General features: G+C 36.9%; 1 protein-coding gene across 1 annotated transcript; it reads left to right on the top strand.

The window, feature by feature from the left end:
• Positions 1-15,573: 15,573 nt before the first annotated feature.
• On the top strand, positions 15,574-18,982 carry LOC136232122 (uncharacterized membrane protein At4g09580). Its single transcript, XM_066021156.1, has 4 exons — positions 15,574-16,025; positions 17,602-17,872; positions 17,951-18,121; positions 18,538-18,982. Exons 1-4 carry the CDS (start codon positions 15,802-15,804, stop codon positions 18,661-18,663), a joined length of 792 nt encoding a protein of 263 aa, XP_065877228.1. The 5' UTR covers positions 15,574-15,801; the 3' UTR covers positions 18,664-18,982.
• The last annotated feature ends 654 nt before the right edge of the window (positions 18,983-19,636 follow it).

Raw genomic sequence — 19,636 nt, 5'->3', positions numbered from 1 at the left:
TATGCTAACCAACGAGGACCCAAAAAGAATTGGGTACCTAAAGATGAATGATTCAAAATGCAGGTGAGCCTGAGGTGCGTGGAGAAGTCAAAGCTTTGGTATATTGACAGCGCATGCTCGAGGCACATGACTGGTGATGAAACTCAATTCATCACACTTGAGCGTAAACGAGGTGGAAGTGTAAGCTTCAGAGACAATAAAAAGGGTAAGATAGTCGGGTCAGGTACTATCAGAGGTAACCCTACTATTGAGTCAGTCTCTTTAGTCAGGGGTCTCAAATATAACCTATGGAGCATAGCTCAACTGTGTGACAGCGGTAGAAAGGTTGTATTTGATGCCACTGAGTGTCATATACTCGAGGGAAGAACAAATAATTTGATTTTAACTGCCCCTCATGTTGACAATGTCTACATGTTGAATTTAGAAAAGAATTTTTCAGAAAATATATGCTTAGTGTCAAAGGAAGACAACTCCTGGCTATGGCATAGGAGACTTGGTCATGTAAGCATGGACCTCCTTGCCAAACTAGCAAGAAAGCAATTAGTTGAGGGATTGCCCAAACTTAGATTTGAGAAAGATCAATTATGTAATGCTTGTCAGCAAGGTAAACAAACTAAAAAGTCTTTTCAAAATAAAAATATTGTCTCAACCAATCGCCCATTGGAATTACTACATTTGGACCTTTTCGGACCTGTCCAGCCACTCAGCTTGGGCGGTAAGAAATTTTCCTTAGTCATTGTAGACGATTTCTCTCGGTATACTTGGATCATCTTGCTAAGTAGCAGGGATGAAACATTTGAGATGTTTTCCACATTAGTCAAAAGGCTTGAAACTGACAAAGGCCTAAAAGTAGCTCATATTAGAAGTGATAATGGCGAAGAATTCAAAAACCAACAGTTTGACGAATTCTGTGAAGTCAGTGGCATTGACCATAATTTTTCTGCTCCTAGGACTCCTCAACAAAATGGGGTTGTTGAAAGGAAGAACAGAACAATAGTTGAAATTGCTAGGACAATGCTGAGCGAAAATAGGCTTCCAAAGTATTTCTGGGGTGAAGTTGTCCACATAGCATGCTATATACTCAATAGGGCTTTAGTTAGACCTATACTTAAGAAAACCCCTTATGAACTTTGGAAAGGACGAAAGCCCAACATTGGCTACTTTCGTGCCTTTGGGTGTAAATGTTTTATACTCAACACAAAAGAAAACCTTGCTAAATTTGATGCTAAAGCTGACGAAGCAATCTTTCTAGGATACTCAACTAACAGTAAAGCATATAGGGTGTATAGTAAACGAACTCAGGTTGTAGAAGAGTCTGTACATGTTGAGTTCGATGAAACTGACCCTGCAGGAAAGATAACTCAGTCTGCCGAAGATGACCCAAGCTCAGCTTCCGCTGACCAAAATGGAGCCGCTGAGTCATTACCACACGGGCTGACCAAAGGTAAAAATGAACCTGAAATTACCTTTGCTAACCAATCCAAAACTGCAGAGATTGTTGAAACACATGCTGCTGACAACTCAACGTTACCCAAAGAAATCAAGATTCCAAGAGGACACTCGGAGAAGTCCATTCTTGATGCTGCTGAGAACAACCTGATGACAAGGAATCAACTCAGGAGATATCTTAGCAATGTTGCATTCGTCTCAGTCCATGAACCAAAGAACTTTGCTGATGCTGAGCACGACGAATTCTGGATCAACGCTATGCAAGAAGAGCTTGATCAATTCAAGAGAAATGAGGTATGGGATTTAGTACCAAAACCTAGGAATCAAAAGACCATAGGAACTAAGTGGGTCTTTAGAAACAAACTAGATGAGCAAGGCAATGTAGTCAGGAACAAAGCCCGACTCGTAACCCAAAGCTATAGTCAGCAAGAGGGCATTGACTATGGTGAGACCTTTGCTCCCGTTGCTAGGTTAGAGGCTATACGTATATTATGTGCATATGCTAGCTTCATGAACTTCAAACTATATCAAATGGATGTCAAAAGTGTTTTTCTTAATGGATTTATAAACGAAGAGGTATATGTTAATCAGCCTCCAGGGTTTGAAGATCCAAAATTTCCAAACCACGTTTATAAACTCAAGAAGGCCTTGTACGGCCTGAAACAAGCACCACGTGCTTGGTACGAGAGGTTGACCAGTTTCCTGTTGACCAGGAACCATGTCAGAGGCAAAGCTGACACAACCTTGTTCATTAAAAAAAAGGGTAAAAATACCCTACTGGCACAAATTTACGTAGATGACATAATCTTTGGTGCTACTAATGAATCTATGTGCAAAGAATTTAGTAAACAGATGCAAACTGAGTTCGAGATGTCAATGATGGGAGAACTCAACTTCTTCCTTGGACTACAAATAAAGCAAGGGAAGAACGGCATCTTCATCAGTCAGTCTAAGTATGCCAAAGAAATGTTAAAGAAATTCGATATGGAAGAATGTAAGCCCATATCTACCCCAATGGGTACTGACACTGTCCTTTGTGCTAACGAGAAAGGTAAGTCAGTAGACAGCAAATTGTATCGAGGTATGATTGGCTCTCTACTTTACCTTACTGCTAGTAGGCCTGACATTCAGTACTCAGTATGTTATTGCACAAGATATCAAGCTGACCCCAGGGAATCTCACCTTATAGCTGTAAAAAGAATTTTTAGATATTTGCAGAGCTCAGTTAATGCAGGTTTATGGTATCCAAATACAAATGACTTCACACTCATTGGATACACGGATGTTGACTATGGACGAGATAAGCTAGAGCGTAAGAGTGCTTCAGGAGGGTGTCACTTCCTTGGAAGCTGTCTAGTATCTTGGTTCAGCAAGAAGCAATCATCAGTGGCCCTGTCAACAACTGAAGCTGAGTACATTACTGCTGGAAGCTGTGTGGCCCAGGTCCTATGGATTAAGCAACAGCTGGAGGATTATGGTCAAATGCGACAATAAAAGTGCTATTGACTTGTCCAAAAATCCAATCCAATACAGCAGGATGAAGCATGTCAGCATTCGACATCACTTCATTAGAGATCATGTACTCAAAGGGGAGATAAAGCTGACCTATGTACCAACAGATGAACAGCTTGCGGATATCTTTACGAAGCCTCTGGCTCGTGAGCAATTTAACATACTAAGGGAAGTTATCGGTATGTCTAATCCTCTTCAATAAAATTCTATCTTTAAATTGAATGTTGAGTGATTATCATGCTGAGTGATTTGTGCTAAATTAGTAACTATTGCATGTTGAGCTAAATATGAATTATATCACCCTATGTTGAGTAGACACACATACTGAGTGATTATCTTAAGCTGAGTTACTAAACACGTGAATATTTCCTCTACGTAAAACTGAGCACTCAGAAAGACAAAAACGCTTGGTATTCTAGATGCTGAGTAAAGCCAGTAAAACAATAAATGCTAGCACGCGCATTGAATAGCCACCTAGGATGACGTAAGCACAATAATTAGAAAACACATGCGCTGATTGTGTCATAAATGCCAGAATAATTGTCGATTGATCATCTCGAGGTCCAACCGCCACTTCAACGTATCAGATCAACTCGGTGTTTCTATAAATAGTGGACGAATTCCCACTTGTCTCTCTTTACATTCAAAAATTCTGGCATTCAATCTCTCTCTTTCTTAAAAATCCCAAATCCTCTCGAAAATTTTCTTAAAAATCATGTCTGGCGATTCCCAGAATATCTCCGGTGCCGATTATGACCAAAATCGCTCCGATGAAAACTCTCCGTCTCCTGCTCAGCAGGACTACGAAGAGACTTCTACTGAGTCTCAAGGACATGGTCAGCATGACCAATCCAATGTCAACACTCCGAGCGAAAAATCCCCAAACTGACCAGGCTACACCGTCGAAGAAACAGCCTAAGGAAAAGGTATTTCTTCAGGTTTACAACAGTGTACAGAATTGTGAGGTACTCCGGTGCCGCTGGTTCTCTAAAGGATTCGTAGAGGCTGAGCAACCCTTCTATGAGTGGATCTCCAAAAATGGCTGGTCTGAATTCTTCTGTCTCCCCGGACATACCTACCCACAGTTAGTAAGGGAATTTTACACAAACCTCAGGGTTAACAAGGACAATGTTGACCATCTGGTAACCAGTGTCAAAGTCAAGAAAATAATGATTACTCCATCCTATCTAGCAACTTTGCTAAAGCTGTCGGCCAAAGGTAAAGAATTCAGGACCACAAACGCCAAACTTGACTACCCTGTTGAGTTCTGTAAACCGAAGGACCACAAAGGTGAAATAGCCAGCACGTGTATGGGTCAAAATCAAAAAATGGCTCATTACATCCTGACCAACTTCATATTCCCTAAGGTCAACTCCGCCTCATCTGCCTCTAACTTCGAGCAGTGCTTCATCTGGCACATGCTGACCTACAAACCACTCAACATGCCCGTATTTCTTGTTGGTGCATTCCAACGGAGCACTGGGAAACTCAGGATGGGCTCCCTCATCACGAAAATTCTCTAGGACCACCAGGTGAGCACTGTCGGGGAAATAGAAGTTTGGGGTACAGAAATAACAGTGGCTCTACTGTTTGGGTTAGCATACAACCAACCCCTCAAGTCTAAGAAAGGAAAGGGGGTTATTGAAGAAAATGAGGAAGAAGTTAATGCTAAGGAAGGAGCACAAGCTATGCCGACCAAGAAAGGAAAGAAAGTGGTGGTGAGCAAGGAACCTGCTGATCGCACAAGACAGGATAAGAAGAGGAAAGCTGCCCAAACCTCTCCCAAAGATATTAATTCAGCTCCAAAGAAGATTCGGTTTGTATCAAGTGCGAAGAAAGTTGATGCTGAGCAAGGTCAAGAGGAACCTAAGTCAGCAGGAAAACAGAAAAGGTTAGTTGAAGAAGAAAGTGAAGAAACCCTTGAACAACCTTTGAAAAGGAAGAAGAAGACTTCTGGGTTAATGCCAATTGATGCACCTCCTCTTGACTTTTTAATCTCTGAAGACTCACACTTTGTGAGAAGTCAAGAAATTGATCTTGAGAAAACTCCTACTGACTAGGAAGAATAACTGGGTAATGTTGGTGGTCAGTTTCATGCTAATCAGACAGGCTCTGCTGAGCGAAGTGAGACAGTTGCTGCTGAGCAACAGAAAATAGTTGATGCTGAACAGACTGAGAATCCAACTGTGCCAAGTAAGACAGTTGATACTGAGTCCACAGCAAAAGACAGTTGTGAGGGATCTCAATGCTGACCTTGGACTGAACTCCTCTTCTGAGTCCCTTGACTCCATTGCTGCTGATCCCTCTCCTCCAACTCATAAGAACAGCAAAGGCAAACGACTCAAGCGAAAGGCTCAAAAATCTCCAGTCATTGACATTTTGGATGATTCTCCACTAAGAGATCCGATTACTGCCCTCACAAAACTCCAGTTTCAATTCTTCACTGAACCAACTCCAGATCAACCTAGGGAAAAGCAAGCCTCTGTTTCTCAAGCTGAGGAACAAGCTGAACCCAAAGCTCCTTAAGGTCCTGTTTCTGCCGAGCAAGTGCTCGAAGTTCCTGTTACTCAAGACAAAGAGTTAGCAAAGGAAAATCCTGCTCAGGTCAGCACTAAACTACCTCAACCTTCTGAAACTAATCAGCTTCAGGTTGACTCTGAACAGGTCAATATCTCTGTCGATCCACCTCTTCCAAATCCTTTAATGCAGAATGAAAACCAGTCAGTTCCTGCTGCTAACCTAAACAAAAGACCAGCTGCTGACCACGCTGGCACTTCTAACTCTAGACTGCACCAAACACCTCCTCCATTCGGTACCATTCCAATTCCGGCCTCTAAACCACAAACTGATGAATTCTATGCTTTCTTGCATGCCACTGAGTCTGGACGAAGAATCATCGACTCAGCTCAAGCCCTACTTCAGGATATTCATCAGCCTCATGCCGATGCTACTGGGTCCGCCCATGTTGAGCCAACACAACTTTCCTCTGTCACTTAACTTTTAACTGAAATCAAGGGTCTCAAGGACTTGATGAGTGTCATGACATCCTTCGCATCTCAACAACCCAAGCAAGATTCAATAGTGAAGCTGGCTGAACTCCAGCTGACAATGGTCAATCATATGAATTCTATCCAGGGCCAACTCAATAATTTATCAGCTGCGAATTCAATCTATGCAACCTCTGCTGAGGTTAATCAACTCTTTACCCAGCTAAGTACTGAGCTGATCGGAGCTCGTGAATTAATCTCCTCCTCCTCCCAGTGTTCCATTGAGCAAATTAGTGAAGCCGTTCGACTACTCAACTTGAGTAAAGCAGAAATGGACACTGACCAAGTCAAACAAATGAGATTCTGCAGTACTCTCAAGCCACATTTAAACATGTCCGGCATACCAATGCTCAACGTCAGTTCTATGATGCTGCTTTACTCAAAATGTATCATCAATCTTATGCCAAGCTGACTGACACTATAACTTGGATCGGGAAATCTCAAGAGTATCTTCTCAGTATGCTCAGTGCCACCATAAGGATACCTGCTTCCACTCTGGACGATGGCATGGCAGTCTTTGACGGTCTTCGGGAGAGTACGAGTCAACTCCAAGCTTACTCATCCAAACTGACTCGTGCTGTGCTTCGCGAGACATTTATTCCTCCTTCATCTGATGCTGGCAAAACGGGGGAGAAAGAAATGCAAGCTGCTGGAACTCAACAGAAAATGGGAGAAGAATTTGGTTCCACAACTCAGAGTCAGCAACAAAGAAACGCCAAAGGCAAAGGAATAGCTAACCAAGCTCAAGTCAACAGGAAGAAATAGATTGGCTAGTCTTAGTTTTTGACTTGTAGTTTTATCTCTGGCGTATTCTATTTTGTTAATGTTGACTATCTATATATATTTATGTATCCTTTATTCAAATTGACAAATCTTATGTGATGCTTACTTACTTATTGTGCTTTGTGCTGATCTGTCTTAAATGAACAAACAAACAAAATTAAAAAGGAACATACTCAGTACACATTAGCTCTGATACATCCTTTCATAACTCTAATACCTAAACTGACTATGTATCAAATTGAGTAAACATATGTTTCAAGCATTGATCTCTTCTGAAAGCTGACCTAGGCTCATCTAATTAGATCTTGGAAGATCTAGAATTGAACTAAGTCAGTATAGGCAAGTCTTAATTTTACTCTATTAAATCTTAGAAGGTTTAGAGTTAACTTAAGTCAAATAGATGCAACCCTTACGGGGGAGTAACTTCAGAAGTATAAAAAGAATTTCAATCATGGGGAATCTCAATGCTGAGTTCCACAATTATATATTTCGCCAACATCAAAATGGGGGAGTTTGTTGAAACACCTTTCCACATGATTTTGATTTGACAAAATTATTTAAGTTAATCCATGATTAAGAGGCACTTAAATTTAAGTGCTTTGATTTAATTTTACTAATATGTTTGTTCAATGTTGAGTATAAGTATAAATGAAAACAGAAATAAAAAGTAAGACATGCCGAAGTTAGCATGAGAACACAGCACAAGCTGAGTGGAGTGCAACTCAGCATAATAGAAGAAAAGTCATCTTCAGAACAAATGCTTGAAGATGAAGCTGACCAAAGAAGCTGAGTGGAACGCAACTCCGTATCAAAGAATTGAAGTCTTCCTCTAAACTAAAGCTTGCAGACGAAGCTGACCATGGAAGCTAAGTAAGAATATGACTCAGAAACAAAGAACAAAAGCAACGTCAATAAAGTCAAGCTGAGTGTTCGTCAGGACAGCATGAATGATCTGTTTGCTAAAAGACAAGATCCGACATCTGTCTGCACCAATAATAGAAACCTTGGAATTACGCACAGAGTCAATTTCGAGATGCATGGGTCAACTGGCCGTTAGCTAAAAGACGAAATGGCGCTAGAAGACGAACCTAACGGAAGAAGACAAGCCTGACGCCTGCTAATTTCAGACGACAGGATTGGCCTGCAATTCTGAATGCTGACCAAGGGAATGACGCAATAGATCCGTTTGAATCCAACAGATACTTCTGGATTCAAATGATTAGAGCTTCAGAATCAACTATAAAAGGACAAGTACAATTCTTGGATCCTTAGCCGAAAAATACAAGAGAAAAAGAGCATACATACAAAGCACATTCAAACAAGAAAAAGATCTTACACCAAATTTCCATTTCTGTGTAAAAGCTAGATTGAATTTGTATTCATCTAAAGTGTTCTTCATCTAGAAAGAACAAGTTTGTATCAATTGTAAAATTGAGAGAGTTGTGCTGAGTACTCGGTTTTAAGTACTCGGCGGTAGAGAATCTGAGTGTTTGGTTATAGCGCTCAGTAGGAGTTGAGTAGACGAATAGAGGAAGGTACTCTTGCATATTCAACTGCCTTGTAAATGGTTTGTGCTCTACCTTTAAAGAGCTCAGTATTGGATTGAAAAAGCCCGGAGGGACTCTAGGGACTGGACGTAGGCGGAGAGGCCGAACCAGGATAAGTCTTGCTGAGTAATTTCTAACTCTCTCTCTCAATATATACATATATGTGTTGCTTGATTAAATTGCTCAGAATATAAATTGTAAAAGCTGACACTGAGTAATCTTGGTGCTGAGTTGGAAGCTGACCTCAAGTGTTAATTCCCAACTCATAATAAGTAAAACAGTTCTAGTCAACATCTGACTAAAGCTGTCTTACATCTCTCGGCCGTGCTGACCTAAACTAAGTTAAGTAACTTAAAGAATTGATTAAGTCAGCATAAATTAAGCGAAAAAGTTACATTAGTTCCTAACCCCCCTGGAACTAATCACACGGGACCAACATATATGGGCCTGATTGAAGGTGTAGCTTTGGAGGCTCGTATTAAAGAGCTCGAGTCAGAATTGGCGATTCAGAAAGCAAGTAATGTTGCTGCCCGATCTATAATGGATAACTTCGAGGAAAATATATGCACCATCGATGCTAAGCTGGCGCAAGAAAATGCCAATTCTGAGAAGGTTAAAGATGAGCTAGTATTGGCAAATGCTTCCCGGGAGGCGGTTGTGAAAGGGCGCGAGCAAGATGAAATCGACCTAGAGAGGGCGTGTGGTCTTCGGGCGTATTACTATGACGAACGGATCTGCGCCATTATAAAAAGAGACTATCCGGAGCTAAGCTTTGAGGATCCTGAAGTCAACGTCCCTTCCATCAAAGAAGCCTTTCATTATGACACTTTGGCGAACGCTTCCAAGGTCATATATGAGGAAATTATGGCGGTGGCAAGTCCAAAGGCTTCGTCAGATATGGAGGGCGAGACTTCAGAGCTTCCCACCAAGAATGTTGAAGGTGTCATAATTATTGAGATCGAAGATGCGGATGCTAAGGATACGCAAGATGCCACGTCTTCTCATGTTGAAGTGGAGAAATCTAAGGAAGACTCAGCCGCTTCTTTATAGGTTTTTATTTGTAAACATTTTTTGTATAAGGAAATAGTGTTTCCTTATTTGTAATGATATAATTTGCTTTTATATATAATATTTTTGCTTGTTTGATTCTATTTTTTGTATAAGGCTAAAACCATGTCTAAAATGTTATATAAAATGGTGCTAACAATGTCATGATTTCTAATCAACATAGTGCTAAAGTTAAGAACTTTTATTATGATCTTAGAGGTGAATTTAAAAAATTACAACCCTTTCTTAGGAACCATGGCATTGTACATAAAATTGCGTGTCCTCACACTCATACTCAAAATGGCATTGCTGAAAGGAAACTTAGGCACATAGTTGATACGTGTATTACCTTATGAGCCAATGCATCTCTACCATTGAAATTTTGGAACTATGTTATGCTTTATACTATGCAATTAATCAATCGTTTAGCTATAAAATTTCTCAAAAATAAATCACATTATCTCATTTTTTAATAATAAATAACCCAATTATTCATCATTGCGCATCTTTGAAAGTGGAATTTATCCTCTGCTTCGTCCATATAACCAGCACAAGTTCGACTTTAGATCCAAGTTATGTGTTTATCTGGGTCTTTCTGCAAATCACTCTAGGGATCTTCGTCTTGATTTTACTATTGGTCGGGTCTATGCCTGTAAATTTGTTCAATATAGTGAAGTTGTGTTTCATGTCTCCTTGTCGGCTTCCTCAACATCGTCACCTAGTAGAAAGGACATCTTGTCAACTACCATCTTTACTCGGTCCATATCTAGGTAATTTCTCCATTCCCAATCTTGCACCTTCTTCTTGTTCTGATTCTTCTTCTTCTTCATACCCCACTACACCTGTGGACTCTCCTTGGGTTCTGCTACTCGTAATACCCATTCGGATTTTGATAACACATACACTGATCCTCTAGTTTTGATACGGTCTTCATCTCCTACTAAGCCATCCACTAGATCTGATCACATAACTGCCACGCCTGCGAATTCTCTGGACTTAACATCATCAGCTACACTTGACTCGTCTGCTGCACCAGAACTGAATACTTCACCTGCATAAGTGATACCTACCACATCATCTCCTATAGTACACGATGTTGTGTCAACTTCACCTACCACTCCCTCTCCTACGGTTGGTACACTATCTCTTTCCACATCTACAGTATTGGCTGCTTCAGTTCGTCAATATAACATATAGCTCTGTCAATCCACCTTGAATTCTAGAGGGCGATTTGAGGCTCTGCTTACTGATGCGAGTCGCGCTAGCAGCGATTATGCGCTCGAGGCGACCACTACTCCAACTCGACAACTAAGGGATAAGTGTACCCCGTCATATCAAGTAATAAATCTGGTTAAGTCCATGTATCGAATCCACGGGATTTATACCCACAAGTATTAAACTACTCGGTTCTATACATTATCTAGGCGGTGAATACTTTAGATTTGAGTTGGTGACACTATAAACTACTTATAAACTATGGGTTAAACAGTTTTGTATAGTTCAAACTCTAATGGAGTGATACGGGTGGCGGTAAGTTACAACATACGACAAACAATATTTCAGAATATATACGAGTAACAATTTACTCTTGCAAAGATGATTATTTATGAGCCGAACAACTCCGTGAGGTTCTTAGATCGTAATTCCCTCTTAAGGCGGCTTTAATTCTTAGGTTCAGAAAATAGGGCCCGTAAGTTCCGTAGCTTGTCAATTCCTACGATTTCTGGTTTGTCACTTCCGGTAAGGCAACACCTATGTGAATCCTAGTGGATTTCGGAGTTCGTAAGCGACCTACACAATAATCAATTATAAGTATCAAAGCAAGCAATAAACATCAACACGTATAGGGAAACTGAAAACGATGAATCATATATTATTACTGTGGAAATGTAAATGCGGAATACAACCAAGTCTAGCACATAGGAAGAGTACAAGCTAATTAACAAGTAAAAAGGGAAGAAGAATCGACCCTTAGAACTAGCTAACCAGACTCAAGACCGTCACTTCAGATTTGGAGGTGGAACTCTCGAGCTTGGGGAATGCGGATGGAACGTAACTTCAACGGAGTAACAGAAGGATTACACAAGCTCTCAAGGTGGTAAAGTTTTATTACACAAAAACTGGATATCTAATTGAGTGTCAAGCACTCCTATTTATACACAGATCAAGCTTGGGGCATAATCTTAATTACAAAGGTCTTCGGATAGTTCACGTTTGATGCTGAAAATAGAGGCCACACTCCGCGTGGGACTTGTCACGCTCCGCGTGAAATGTATTTTCTTCATACATTGCAGATTTCACACACTAAAAGACTGAATCCCCAATCGTTGACCCGATCCACGCTCCGCGTGGTGCTGGCCAAGCTCTGTGTGGATGAGCTTCTGAAGTTTATCAACATTTTATCAAGGTTCCAAGCTCCGCGTGGAATGGTGTTGACTGTGGGACAAGGATAAGGTTGACATCGTTGACTGCCGTATTTTAGTGGGCACCGCATGAAACATGTCAAGCTCCGCGTGGGTGTGAGAATTTTTCATCGTCTTTTGCATCTCGTGTGTGTTTCTCGAAACTACAAAGCACAACTATAGAGCCTGAGATTACTTGATTTCTTTATTTTACTGGAATATTATTAAAAAGAACGAAAAATTACCAAGAGCACATGTTTTATTATTGTTTTACTAATTAAATAAAACATACTTATTTTTAGAATTAAACTTAATTATTAGCTCAAAATAAACCGTAAATCACCCTAAAAAGATAGGGATCAAACGTCCCTATCAACCTCCTCGAACTTTAAAGTTTTGGAATAGCCATGCCTGTAAACCTATAGATCAAATTCACTGTTACTCTGATAGTGATTAGGATGGGTGTCCAGATGAGAGAAGATCGATAGGTGCATTATGTGTTTTTTATAACCTAATCAGTAAAATTAAAATTTATAAAACTAATTATTAACTAATTTTAATTTTAATGTTCGTTAAACACCCTTTAATTGGATTTCAATTAATGTTTTTACGCACACTAAGACTTGAACTTGAGATCTCTAGCTTAAGAACTCAATTCAATATTAATTGGTTTGGTAAAAAATAGCTAAATACTACATTATTGATTTTTTCAATATATTGATTTATCGAACATTATGAAATACTAAACTAATTTTATGATAGATTGGTACATTTGTCATTTTTAGTGATAAATGGAGTAAATGGGTCTTGACTGATTTACTGATCTATTTATGGTCCGCCCGTAACCTAATCAGTTTAGGATTAGGGTTAAGGGTTTAACCTAGCTACAAATAGATAGCTATGGAGGCTAAACCCTAAGAGACTACGTAAGAGAAACACACAAAAGAGAGACCGCTCTCTCTCTCTCTCTCTCTCTCTTTCCAAAATCGTTGCCCCTCTCTCTCTCTTTGTCCTCGTTGCATTCTTAGTTCATGGAACAACGGAGATTACTCCTTCGGTGTGGTAACCTCCTAGATCGGTGATACGGAACCAACGTCAATTACTTCTACTGCTATTTAATAGATCTACGCTACAAGATATAAGTCTAAATCTGTTGATTTACTTATTGTCATATCTGGGTTCATTACCCATCCCTTGGAGGTTAGAGAAATCCATTTGACTTCTCCATGAAGCCTTCATCATTTTATTTATAATTATTTATTAAAATAATTTTTTAACATATTATTGATATATTTATATATAACGGTACGTAACTTACGAACGCTGTATAAAATATAATATTATATGAAAAATAAGTTTATTATTCAAATTAAAATATTATATTATTATAAATTTAATTAAAAATACATTAAACAATAATGTAATATTAGTACTAATATTATATTTTTATAATTGAATTAATGTAATAAAAAATTTATATAAAACTTAATTAAAAAGCATCTATATAACTTAGTAAATGGTAAAAGGATAAATTCGTTATTTATATAAAATCTATGAATAGAGGGATCAAATAGTTATTTTTGTCAAAACACGATAACTTTAAAGTATTTTTAAAAATAGATAGACTAGTTAAGAACAAAATTATTTTGTGGTATAAATTTAAATTAACATTTAAGAAAAATTAGCCTAGTAAATGGGAAAATAAGTGGTTACCAATTTTTCTATAATAATTATTATCAAGGAAGTAATTAAAAATATATGTTTTTTTATTAATCATAAAGGTAAGGTAAAAAAATTATATATGATTAAAAATGTATAAATATTGTTTAAAAAAACTTTTAAATATAAATATGTGGTTTGTGTTGTTTATAAATTTGGATATTCCAAAAATTATTATCGTGTTTATTTATTCTAAAATAAAGCAGCTTCAAATAATTAAAACAAATTATTTTACAAAAATATATATATATATATATATATATATATATATATATATATATATAAAAGGTATGATTTTATGAATGGGAAAGTATAAAAATAAACCTTGTGGTATGGGTCATTTTTAAACATAGACTATATATGGTTTAAAAGTTGGCAAACAAGCATCTTGAGATTTATTCCGTTAGCAAACACATAGTAAATTGACTAACGATGTTAAAGAAAGTCAAAGGGAAGAGAGTTAATTTTATCCTTATATTTATTTATTTTATAAATTAACTCCCCTTATTATCTAATTATCACAAATAAACCCCAAAATAAAAAATAAAAATCAAATACACCATCTTCTCGATCTCTCTTTAATTTCTTATTTTTCTTCTTCTTTCTCTCTCTTCTCTCTCCTCTTTGTTAATTTTTCTCTCTCTAAAATCAATTAAACAACCAATATAGAACACATAATATGATCATAAAGTGTAACAAAAATATAAAAAAAATCAATAGCAAATAATTACAAAAAATACTATGGAATAGCTTATCAAAAAAAGTGAATTAGAAATATGAGCAAGTCTAGATACAGGAAATTGAAACTTAGGGGAAAACAATCAATTCCACTAGTAAGGATCTTTTTGCTTACCCTAATTTTGACCGTCCGTTCATGCTCAGACTCCAGCAATTGAGCCAGTTCTCTCTTCTGTTGCTTCACCTGCGCATCTTTCTTATTCTTCAATAGCTTTATATGCGATACCGCTAGCTTCAAAGCCGTTTTGTCGCATCAAAAGGAGCATTTCAAATACCATCAAATTACAATGAACAAATTCGACCAGTAGTCAAATAGTATTTACTTGCTATATATATATATATATATATATATATATATATATATATATATATATATATATGATAAAAGAAAATAATCAATTGTTGCTGGCCAAAATTAAATCTAATCCAATTTCGATCATACTGATTTGTATGCCTCATTTATTTCTCTAGTGATTTCCAGGAACCAAACAGACTAACTTTTCTAAATAAGATCAACATAAAATAAAAAAGATAATTTACCATTTTGCTCTTTTGAAGCATAGCTATTCAATTGGCGTTCTATCTCTGATTATCTATCTTTTTTTTAGAAAGAGAAAAATTGATTTTAGAAAGATAAAAATTAACAAAGAGAATAGAAAAAAGAGAGAAAGAAGAAGAAAAATAAGAAATGGAGTATTTGATTTTTATTTTTTATTTTGGGGTTTGTTTGGGATAACTAGATAACAAGGGGGTTAGTTTATAAAATAAATAAATATAAGAACAAAATTAACTTTTTTTTCCTTTTAACTTTTGACTTTTTTTTAATATCATTAGTCAATTTGGTCTGTGTTTGCTAACGGAATGAATTTCAATATACCTATTTACCAGCTTTTAAACCACATAATCTATGTTTGAAAATAATCCATACCACAAGGTTTATTTTCGTACTTTTTCTTTTTATAAATTAATTAAATTATAAATGCTTTTCTTACTGATATATATGGTAAAGGCTATGCTTACTTTGTTTTTTATAAAGTAAGTCTTACTCTGTGTGTTTTCACCATTGGATTAATTTTATGCTCCATCATCCAATGGTGAAAACACAATAAGTAATGATACTTTGTCAAAAACAAAGTAACCATAAGAGGCACCTATATTCTTGAATTGTAAACTGCAAAAAATAAGTTTTATTTATAAAGATTTAAATTAGGAAAGTGCATTTTACAAAATAAAATAGCGCAAACCAACATTTAAATTTTTTATTTTTTTCAATGGTGTAATTGAGAAGGTGTCTTTATTTATGGATCTAAAGAAAGGAATATGCGTAAATATGGAGTTTTGAGAGTTTAATAAGGATTGGATTGGATTGGATTGAAACACAAACACAATTCGCATCAAACAAACAAACAAACAGAGAGAAGAGAAAGAGAAGAAGTGCCTTGAAAGCAAACAAGGTGAAACTTGCTCTTCTCCTCTCTTCTCCTTCTCCTTCTCCTCCTTCCCTTCTCTCTCTTTCTCTAATAAAAGAGGAAACCAAGGAATTCTGTGTTGCGAGAGATGAGGACGGAAACCACCGGAAGAGGAGAAACTGGAGACACAACTATACCGCCGACTGTAAATGTGGGATCTGCTTTTCCTTTAAACGTTTGGGAGGTCACGGTGGCTTTCACTGTTATTTTGGGATTTTCTCTTGGTCTTTTCGGGGTTTACCTCACCATGCCTGCGTCTGATTACAGCTTCCTTAAGCTGCCTCGTAACCTTGAAGATCTTCAAATCCTCAGGTTTCTCATTGTTTCCCTATTCTTCATTCTTTTTCTTTTAATTTCGATTCTGAGGTGGAAAAAATGAATAAATAATGTCAATTTCATTTTACAAGGCAGTTGCCTATATTATTCATTATTTGGGGGAAATTATTTCTTTTTTCTTCGGATTTTTTTAACCTGAATTACTTTGTTTTTACACGGTCAACCAATTGCTTTGCCTCAATAGAAAAATGGGTATGATATATCGTCTGGATATGGGAATATTTAGGTTCATACGGACTTCTTTTGATGCTCTGCATGTTTGTCTAGATTCGAACTTCTATCTGGTTTCCTACTGCTGTAACTTAGAATTGGGTGAATCTAGGAATTTTCCCACTAATTATCACGGAAAAGCTTTACAAAATAGAAAAGGCATGAATTTTTTCTGTAATATGTCAATTGGATGGCTTCATTTAAGACAACTCACATGCAAGTGTGTAATAGCTCATATTATATGGCAATGACTAGGCAAAAGATTTATTAACATTATATTATATAGAGATAAACGGCTTGCATTCCGTGCTATTAAATTTAACACATTGCAAGTTTATGGGACTACCAGGAAGTCAATGACTTGGCATTGGCTACAAGCAGAGGAAGTTAAGTTGCTTACATGGTTACTAGCAAGGTCTTTTGCAGTGATTGGTTGGTCAAGTTTGATGTTTACTGTATGATTTTGCCAAGTAGATTCCTCTTTGGGTTAAGAGCTAAATGCTTAGGTAAACTCTTCACATGACCTTCAGAAATCAATACTATGAGTGATTTTGGTAGCCATTACTCATCAGTCTTCCTAGTAATAATGACATATAATTTGAGGTTTAAACAATAACCATGAAGATCTTATCTGATCTGATGTGGTTCTGAGTATTCTGACTCTGGGACTTCTGTATTCTTCTGGTGGGAAAGTCTTTTGTTACGTGTTAGTTAATTCAGTTGATGTAGAAAAAGTTATGTGGTCGTGACTGGTTTAGCATTTTATTGTTACATCTTTACAGTCATACATTTCAATCATCTTTATGGGGGATGGTAAAGTTTTACTGTCAAATTCTTGAATGGAGAAGTAAAGAAAAAGATCATTTCATACCTATACTCTTTAAATAAGTTGTCTAGAAATTGGTACTAGATTATTGAAGGAAGAGATGTCCTACTTTTCAACAACAACAACAAAAAAAAAAAACCCTACTCTGTTACAGTGTTTGATTTAATCAAATGTAGTCTGTTTTCTGATCTTGAAACCAAATATTATGCAAAATATTAAGTTTGTTGCTACATCATCTATTAAGTTTGGCAAATAGAGATTTCTGAGAGTAGCATGCATTTGCTCACCATAAGGCATATACCAGCTCATGATATCTGATGTGTTCGGCATGGATTTGGTAAATATTTAGTAGCATTCAATTGCTCACCATATGGCATTTATTTCCTTCAGGTTTTAGTGAATAAGTCTTCGGCATTTATTGGTACTTGTTATCCATGTATAGATTTCTTAAAGTTGCCACTTTGTTTAGTTTTCTTCGTATATAAGCGTCATGTGAAAAATAAACTTTTTCTGCAGAGATCACCTCGAGAGCTACACAAGTGACTACACTGCACAAGTTTTGATAGGGTACTGTGTTGTGTATATTTTCATGCAAACTTTTATGATTCCGGGGACTGTGTTTATGTCATTGCTTGCTGGAGCTCTCTTCGGAGTATTTAAAGGCGTGGCCTTGGTAGTGTTTACTGCTACTGCTGGTGCTTCTTCTTGTTTTTTCCTTTCAAAACTTGTTGGGCGGCCACTTGTTTTCTCTTTGTGGCCTGATAAGCTGAATTTCTTCCAAGAGCAGGTGAATCTTTGGTTTTGTTCTTTGCTATGCTTGCCTACAAAAACTTTCCATAAATTCTTTCTATTTTTTCATTTTCAGGTGGCTAGAAGAAAAAGTAGCTTATTAAACTACATGCTTTTCTTGAGACTAACTCCAACTTTGCCAAATACATTTATAAATGTTGCTTCACCTATAGTCGATGTGCCATACCATATTTTCTTCCTGGCAACTTTTATAGGGCTTATTCCTGCTGCTTATGTCACTGTCAAGGTACGGTACATCCATTCTCAACTATTTATATTACTGAATAATTAAGTAAACTGAACTCAGATGTTAGTTATTTGGGTTAATGGAGAAGCTTTTAAAAAAAAAAATTGGAGTTTGAAGCTGCATAGCTTTTTCCTCAGCATGTATTTAAATGGAGTAGCTTCGGCTTTGATGTTTAGAATTCTAAAGCATATACTAGAGTGATATTTGAAAGCTTATGTTGTTAGTACTGAATCATAATCTTCGTCATAGAACTTTAATTTGGTGATGTTTACCTCCGTACTTTTAACTAAAATTAAACCCCTCTTTATCAGTACCAAATTAAAGCTCGGAATCAGGAGCTAAGTGTCATAATTTGAAAAGTGCAAAAGCTCAAAATAGGTTTATACTTGAGTAACAGATACCTGAATGTTGTGCAGGCCGGAATAGCGCTTGGAGAATTGCAATCGCTGGGAGATCTTTATGACTTCAACTCAATGGCTACGATATTCCTTATTGGGGTTGTGTCAATAACCCCAACACTGATAGGAAAGAGCAAACCATAACCTGATAGCGAAACAGGAATACACATTTGTATACCAGCAGCTGTACAGGGGGGCTGCACCTTCACCTTTGTATATCAAATAAATGCAAAGTGCTGACTAGGGGATGCTGCAAAGAATGGTGATACTGATATCTGAAAGGTGCTGTTGGAAGTTATTTTTGTTGCAGTGCAGGAAGGGGGGCTGGGGTCATTGTATAATTCTATATTTTTTTCTTGGATCAGTTTCTCACAAAGCAATGTAGTAGTAGTAGTAATGACGTTTTCATGGTTCACTGTTTCAATTTTACTTCTCATTATGCAAAGATAAAGCTTTTTTTTTTTTTCTCCTACTTCTGGTTTTATCTTTACGAAAATGTAATTATAAGAAAGCATGATGTGCGATGTAGCTGATGGAAGTGTAATTTATCTTGGGAGGAGATGATTATACGGTGGTTTTCATCTAGTCAGTCACAAAGTGAATTTGGTCGCTCACCAGACTTATTAAAATTCTACGGTGGAGATTAAAATAATTGTAAGGTTACACGTCCAAAAGTTTAACGTTTAAAAAAGGGTACCAATTTAGGTCTCGATAACGGAACGAGACATGACGTTGATATTACTCTGTTAAGTTCTGTTAATTATACGTGAAGCGAGAAATCAAAACTTAATGGAGTAATAGGGATGTCTGTCCAATCCATTTTCGATGTCTAAACTGATACCTCCTTTTTTTTAAACGTTAAGTCTATATTGGCGCTATTTTATATGTGGAACCTAAATTGATACTTCCCAAAAACCATTTTGATACCTTATCCTTAAAAAAAAATAATAATAAACTTCAACTGTTATTAATCCTTCGAATATTGGACTGTTATAATTTCTTATCATTACATATTTTATAAATACTTGGACTATATGTCAACTAAACCCTGCTGGTGTTGCTATATGTTAAAAGATCAACTACGTGTTTTGTTTTATTTGTTAGTATGTCAACTAAA

This window comes from Euphorbia lathyris, chromosome 6 (genome assembly GCF_963576675.1).
Source record: "Euphorbia lathyris chromosome 6, ddEupLath1.1, whole genome shotgun sequence".
NCBI classification, from domain to species: Eukaryota; Viridiplantae; Streptophyta; class Magnoliopsida; order Malpighiales; family Euphorbiaceae; genus Euphorbia; species Euphorbia lathyris.
The sequence above is the reverse complement of the archived record's forward strand: the minus strand, read 5'-3'. Positions and strand labels throughout refer to the sequence as shown.

Coding starts and splice junctions, on each gene's coding strand:
- LOC136232122 (XM_066021156.1), top strand. CDS start 15,802: ATGAGGACGGAAACCACCGGAAGAGGAGAAACTGGAGACACAACTATA. Junction 16,026..17,601: donor GAAGATCTTCAAATCCTCAG/GTTTCTCATTGT, acceptor CTTTTTCTGCAG/AGATCACCTCGAGAGCTACA. Junction 17,873..17,950: donor TGAATTTCTTCCAAGAGCAG/GTGAATCTTTGG, acceptor TTTCATTTTCAG/GTGGCTAGAAGAAAAAGTAG.